The following is a 7,584-nucleotide window of genomic DNA, read 5'->3' on the forward strand; positions in this document are numbered from 1 at the left end:
GTTTTGTCTATGTCATGAGCTAGATTCTCATAGTAGAATCTGTCTAGAAGTGACAAAGTGGAAAAGACTCTGTGTAATACCACCATTCAAGCGTTTCCCTATCAAAAGGGCGTATTTTATCTCACTGGAGTAGCATGCTACTACTCCGTTACAGATTTACAGCAGTTCCTCTATCACAAACAGTGGGTGATCCCCACATAAATACTGGGAGCATCCCCTATAACCAGGCAGTTTGTCATCCTGACATGCACACAAATTCTGTGTGACCCTATTCCCAATAAGTCAACCTAGTAAATGGGAAAAATCCATTTCACATTAGAGGAAAAAAAATTATATACAGAACTGTAGGTTCTGGTTATACACAGAACTGTAGGTTCAATTCTGGAGCTCTTAGACAAGTGTCAAAAAGTGTTCACGCTATGTAAGGGCTAAAGGATGATGTGTGATATAACATCTAACAACTAATAAAGTGACATACTCTTCTGCCATTGATTTCATCCTAACTGGATCAAATGATCAAGAAACTCAATCTTGGACTTCCTGATTCAGAACAGAGACACAATATCCATTAAAAAAATGACTTAAACCTTCACTAGAACAAAGTTTATACTTTTGCTCACCTCTGTTACTCTACAAGTGGGTTGTGTTGGACAGGAACAACATATGAATAATCTGGAATATAAAATGATCTTTGTGGAACATAAAATGATCTTTTATGAGATTAGATAGATATCACTCATTGATAATCAGTCACTTTGGCATGACTTCATGAGGGTAAACTGATGAAAAAACCCACATTTCCAACAACTGTTAAAAATCAATTCCTTCACTGTTAAGGTCCTGCATTCAACAGAGATTCTGTGTGCAGATGTAAATTATGACATACTTCTGTTGTTATCCAACAACTACTGGTGACATAAACATCGGATATAGGAAGAACATGAAAATACTTCCAGAACTTACTCTGTGCTTTTTTGCTGTGCACTTTCTTTCTTATCTGATAAGATTTAGTTCAGTAGAGTGGGTTCAAGGTGACTTTACAATTCCCTCACAACACACAGCTTTAGACTACTCCGTGGACTGAAGAAGTTGATGTGAAGAGTGGCTAACCATGCAATCAGAACTGTTCTGCACCTTTTATTCCCTTTCTTCAATACCCCTGCTTATCTCTATCTGCTTCTAGAACGCATGTGTTCTGCTCCGTTCTCTTTCAACCTTAAAAAGGCCAGCAGGGTAAGAGCCTGAGGATTACAAGCACTGTAAATATTTAACTCATGATTTCTTGTAGTATTGGCTTTTTGAGTGTTTTTCACAGAAAAACAACAATCCTGTTGTTCAAGGAGGAACACTACAAAGAATGGTCAGAAAATAGTGAAGCTGAGTAAAGGAGGCATAAATTTCCAGAGACAACTGGTTATTTGCAACAAAGACTAATTAACTTTAACTGCGGAACACCAACTCTGAATGCAGGAAATGCACTGATTTGGTAAATACTCACACGCTAACATGGTAGTTCTCAATGCTTTGCTTCCATTTAGATCTATGGGAATACTCAGTGGATGTGTCACAATTAATACAACTTACTCAAGATTATTCTGCAGGTAATAGAGGACTCCAAGCTCATTGAGGGTTCGAGCATTATCTGGTGTATCCTTGCCTAACGTGAGCTCTTCCAATTGCAGGGCTCTTTGACGCAGGAGAGCAAAGCCACACTACAGCAAAGCACATGGTAATATAAGCCAATCACCATTACATTTAAAGTTTACAACTGAAGAGAGAAAATAAAAAAAGACTCAGTTTGGTGCTAAAGGAGCACAATAAGCCTACCTAAGTTCTGTTTCCAACTTAAATGGCACATAGGCATTCTGCGTATTTACAATCTAATAGTGAATTTCACCAAACATGCTTCCAGGAAATTTAAGATACTGTGCTGTTGTACAGCTCCCTTTTCCCTGTATCATACACACCAATTTTCTTAAACTCCACAGTTCAAATAACCAATTCAGATTAAATTCTTAAGTTTATAAGATGAAAACTTGAAATCAAGTTAGTCGCCTATCCTGAATGCCATATACAAATACACATGAAGTATTACTCAAGGCTTTACATGGATCTTTGTAAAATGGGCTGCCAAGCTAATGCTTACATGCAAAGTTAATTACAAGTAAAAAGTGCAGCCTTGTTACACACTCTGCCTATTCTTGATCTTTGCAGTCTTAATAAAAATATTTGTGCAGCAGAACTCATTACAAAAAAAACAAAAAAAAAGAAAAAAATCTTCATGATTCAAATTTATTTGTATTTAAGCAGTGTGGAAATGGCAACATTTTTATGGCTTTTCACTACTTTCATTTGTGCTACAACAAGAGCTCTGGAGTTACTAGCTCAACTCTTACAGTATAGGCAGTACATGACAAACAAACCCTTAGCTCATGAATGACAAGAGGAACTCTGTAGCTGAAAAACAGAGAAGGGAGGAGGGGGCAATAAAAAGGAAAAAAAAAAAGGGAAAAACTCAGTATGGCACCGAATATTACTGGGATTATCCACTGCAGTAAGGACTGTGTTCACTAGTATTTGTAGGATAAATGCCTCAGTTATTCTGGAGAACACCTTTTTCCATTGCCACTTTGGCAGCCAATTGTATCAGTAGTAATTCTGCACCCATGAAACGTATATATCTACTTATTTCTTTTCTACCTTGCTCAACTCCAAAAATCAGTTGTACTGATGCATCTCCACTTCCAGCAGAGTTGAAAGGGCAGTAACCAAAGCTGCTGCTAAGCTACTTCACTACTTATGCCCTCAAGTATGAAAAAAATTGGAGCTTTGTCAGCTCTGCAGATGCACTTTATCATCTATTTAGTAGAGTCCCAACATGCCCTGCACTTTTTTCTTAAATATTAAGTTTTCTTACCAGACTGCCTTTCCGTCTTGCTGCTTTTTGGCGTATTTTGAAGGACTTTTTCCTCAGTTGCTCAGCTTGTTCGTATCTGAAAACAGTTATTTACAGTGTTAGAAGAATGCCAAACGTAGCATCGCTGAGTATTCTGGAAAGCTTCTAAGTTACTTGAATGTACAAATTTGAGGAGAGCTTAAGAATCTTGAAAAAAAATAAATATCACACTTGTCAAAGATAAAAATATCCAAAATCCTTACAGCCAGACAATGTTCCTCCTTTATCTCTAACTTGTTAGAAGCTTGCTGTTAAACTAAGCACAAAAGTTGTCCCCTAATGGTTGGCCTACTACAAGAATACAAAGGGGATGCTCGTGGTTGCATTAGAAATTATGAAACTCTAAAAAAGAACCAAAAAAACGTTGTAGGATCAGGAAGAAAATCTCTGCTGTTATTTTTGTACCACCTCTACATGAAAGAAAAATGCCAATGTAGTTAATCTTACTTGTTCTGCTTTTGGTATAAGGTTGCAAGTGCATCAAGTTCACGGGCTACCCGAGGATGTTCAGCTCCATAAGCATTTTCCGAGATTTCCAGTGCCTGCTTGTACAGCTGTTCAGCATTTCCAAACTTCTTCCACTGAACATAAACTCCTGCTAGCTGGTGGAGCGACTGCGCCACCCTCGGGTGGTCTGGATCCAGCGCAGTTTCTCGAATCTCCAGAGACCGCTGCAGAGGAGCTACAGCCTGTAACAACGAAGTTCAGAATGTGACAGCAACAGGCAGCATTCTGTATGCTACAATAATTTAACAACTGCAACAGAAATCACACACTGAGCTCTGCTTAATTTGCTTCCTTGCTGTTACAACAATCTCTAAGTGTACTTACCTGACTGAGAAGACCTAGGTCCTTAAGAAACCGTCCCAGGGTCTCATAAAGATCAGCCAGGCAGATCATACTTTCCTCTCCCTCACAGCTTTTTTCGTATTCTTTCAGAGAGTCAAAATACTCAGCTGCCATAGAGCTCTTATCTTTCCCAACCAGCTGCCAGTAACTCAGCAATTCTGCAAAATGTCCCCTGTTTTAACAAGGAAACAAGAAGCTCATCTTATCTCTGATACCCCTCTATTCAGACTGATGCTAGCTTAGAAGAAAAGGTCCATATGCACGAATTTTGTCTTTACGCTACAGCGTCTACAGAGACAATCTGTGGAGACTAATGCTGTTCAACAGCAGTATTTGTCCCTTTACCAACCCCCACGTGTAACAGAATAGAAAAAATAGATGATTTATATGCCAACAGCATTTAGCATTTCAGCCTCCACTATTTAAGTTCATTTAATCTTTATCTGTCATTTTCCAATTTACATTGATAAAAAATTAGTTTGAAATGTTTATAACTGTCAAAGCAGTGTCTACCTTTGTACCTTTTGTAAAGGTTTTGGGACACAAAGAGATTCAAAAGACACTTGTGCAGCTTTTGCTTATCACCCTGCTGTTGGAAGAGCCAGGGAAGTTCATCTGCGCTTCTCCAAGTCACTCGGTCTCGACTATTGAAAGAAAAGCAAATCAAAATTAAAACTCTGAGAGGCCCAGCAGAACTTGTCAATTTGATGTGAAAACCAGGCAAGCATACAATTGCCATACCTGAACAGACAGACTACTGTAAGACCTAGGTACTCCATTCTCTCATATATTCAGTTTAACTTCACCTCAGAAAGTGCTGGAACCCCCAGTTATCCCACAGGAAGCTGCTCCTCCCTCCCATAAGGGCTGATCTGTTCCCGCCACCAGGACTGCAGCCCTGCAGCAGCCCACTGTCCCTTTGCGCCTCCTTTGCCTGGCACACTGTGGCCCTTGTGGCTTTCTGCTACCCAACAGTGCATGCTCTGAGGAGCAGTAATCGGTAGCCCACAGCTGGGACACACTAACTCAGGACTGTAAAGGTGAATCAGTTTTCAATCTGGATGTGAATTTGTAGCTTTTCAGCTGTCCTACAGGACCTCCTCTTGCATATGTGCTAATTGCTTGATGAACGCAAGTGGTCCTCTGCTGCTTCTTCAAGTTCCAAGCAACCTCAAATTTCCCAGCGTTTACTGGGAGTTAAAAATCCACATGAGGTCAGTTACCACGAAATAACTGATGCAGTATAAATTCATGTCCTACCTTTTCACATTTTAACTTTATTATAAGACCATACCCCTCCATAGCCCTCAACCTTTTCCAAGTTTAAAAAGCAACCTATCAATAACAAACTGCTAAACTGACAACTAGGGTTTTGCAGAGTTATTTTGCCATAATAATTTACTAAACTGAGTCAAAGAAGCTATATGAAGAAAACAAAAATATCTATGAGGCACAAAGCCTGCCATTTAGCACATCTTAAGGAATTCTGACCTACCTTAGCTGTACGGTGAAATACTCCACTAGTTTTTTTCTATAGGAAGAAATAACGTTTTCACCTTCTTCCATATACTCTAGTCTCACCATCTCCCAAGCCTGAAAGAGTATAATTGAGAGAAAGAGAACGCATTTAATTTGTTCATTACATGCTCATGATACCCAGACCGCTATGCAAGACTTCTTTATGAAACACATCTTATGTTGTAGAACTGAAAATCTTTTGATGACAAAGGGACTACAAACAGATTGTCTTATAATAGACCAAAGCTCTGGTTATTCAGATAATATTCCCTTCTCCTTCAATTCTGCTTGGTTTTTGTGGAACCAGTATTTTCTAGGACACATGGAGTCACCAACTAATAGATCAGAAATTTCTGAAGGTTTGAAACGCCCGGTTTTCAACTGGTGAACACTACTGACCAATACTGGTATCACAGCTCTAGTAGTTTTCAAGGTGATTCTAACATCAGACCAGATGTTAAAGAAAATGGATGAGCAAACACAAACATATCACAGCCTACCTAGTTAACAACAGAACTTCTCTGAAAAACAGCAGGGGCTTATAGGGTGGAGTTTCATTTGCACATGTTCAGAATGATATATTTATTATATATTATATATTACCTGGAGGTGCTGGAACTTCAGCAAACCACAGCCATATGTCAGCAAACACATTTTGTGCAGGCTGTGAATGAGCGAGGCTAGCACTGCAGAAGACAGTTCAGGATAAAGTTCCATCAGCTCTGACTCACTCACACCATTGTGGCTAACACCAATGACACATAGTATCTACAGAAAGCAGAAAGTTATTTTACGCAGTTAGCAATATTTGCTGCAGATCTTGCTTACACTGGAATTCCAAGAAAAATACTGGGTAGCACTGTGCATAACTTTATACACCAAGGGAAAAAAAAAAAAACAAAAATCAAACCTGCCTACACAAGTCCTTTCCCTCTTCTGTCCTCAAAGAATAGTCCTCAGTGCTAAAGAATTAATATTCTAAAAGATAAAGCACCCTGGGACAAACAAGTAGCTCCTCAGACTTTCCTCTAAAACACCAGGGGAAAATAACTACATTATCATAAGGAACTCCCATCTAAGTAAAATATGCTGAAGGTTATTTGCTGGCAGCACCAAAGAACTTCTAGGAATTATTGAGTATCATGTCCTAATGAAAAAAACGTTACACACAACAGGGAAATTCTGCAAAGGTAGGAAGAGGAATCAGCAATCTTATATGCGGTGCCCTGTATTCACAAGATACTATGTTTTGATTACATTTACTATGCTCAGGGTAGTTAATCATTGGATCAGGGTAGTGATTAGCAAGGAAGTGCTAACTCTATATCACATCATAGCAGAAATGCTCTGTTTTGTGAGAGAATGACTTTAGTTGAAATTTAAAACTAAGCAGTTATATATTCCATAGTTATGCAATGGAAATAATTAGATTAATAAGATTGTCCCATCTATACTGATAGTACAATAATCTCTGAATCATACATATGAACCAAAATAAATTTACATTTACTTTTAACTTAAGAAAACTCTTTACAGAAAAGAATATACATTGCCTGTAGAAATAGTGACTCATTCTCTTGCTCACCTCTCTCAAAAGAGCTTTCTCTTTATCACTCTGCAACGATTCTTGAATTGATCTCAGAACAAGCCTGTACAGTGACACTGTGTCTTGACATTGGAAACACTGTTGAAGGGTTTCATCAATATTTCCTGTATTTCCAACACTGAGCAGGAAAGGACAAAAAGGGCATGGTTTAGCATATTAAATTTGGCTGAGTATGATGAATTGAAACTACTGAAGAGCTCCATCTCAAAAGCGCGCTGAATTCCTATTAGGTTTAAAAGGTGCACAACACTTGGTGAGATTAAACACAGAAGAGGTCAATTCCTGAAGCCACCTTCTGTCACATTGTTCAATTTTTTTTTTTAAATAAAAATGTTGCAGTTATTTAGAAAAAATCTACATTGCAGTGTTCTTTCCTCCAGCGGGAATACAGAATAAGAACATCAGGCTGGATAAAGATAAAATCACATGCTGCTGTTTCATTTAATTCATTTACAAAGCGTGTTTTCAGGAGCAATTAAGCATTCTAGGGCATAAAACAGAAAGAAAAAAATAATGAAAATCAGTCACCCAGAGTAAATTATCAATCAGTGTATCATTTTCTGGGAGTCTCTAAACTAAAAATGCATCTTTCCCAACAAGACAAAGTCTAGGTTAATAATAAGCCAATGCACTTATTAAGTATTCTCTTGCACAA

At 38.3% G+C, this 7,584-nt stretch overlaps 1 protein-coding gene across 1 annotated transcript in view; it reads right to left on the reverse strand.

The window, feature by feature from the left end:
* Positions 1 to 7,584, reverse strand: part of NPHP3 (nephronophthisis 3 (adolescent)) — a 27,255-nt gene that overhangs the window by 4,579 nt on the left and 15,092 nt on the right. Inside the window, exons 17-24 of the mRNA XM_009895013.1 lie at positions 6,909 to 7,047; positions 5,927 to 6,091; positions 5,301 to 5,398; positions 4,327 to 4,449; positions 3,788 to 3,977; positions 3,404 to 3,645; positions 2,918 to 2,993; positions 1,585 to 1,712 (exon numbers count right to left, since the gene is read on the reverse strand). Coding sequence (XP_009893315.1) covers positions 1,585 to 1,712; positions 2,918 to 2,993; positions 3,404 to 3,645; positions 3,788 to 3,977; positions 4,327 to 4,449; positions 5,301 to 5,398; positions 5,927 to 6,091; positions 6,909 to 7,047 — 1,161 coding nt within the window. The remainder of the gene's footprint in view (positions 1 to 1,584; positions 1,713 to 2,917; positions 2,994 to 3,403; positions 3,646 to 3,787; positions 3,978 to 4,326; positions 4,450 to 5,300; positions 5,399 to 5,926; positions 6,092 to 6,908; positions 7,048 to 7,584) is intronic.

The sequence above is a fragment of the Charadrius vociferus genome, unplaced genomic scaffold, assembly GCF_000708025.1.
Source record: "Charadrius vociferus isolate BGI_N301 unplaced genomic scaffold, ASM70802v2 scaffold51, whole genome shotgun sequence".
Classification (NCBI taxonomy): Eukaryota; Metazoa; Chordata; class Aves; order Charadriiformes; family Charadriidae; genus Charadrius; species Charadrius vociferus.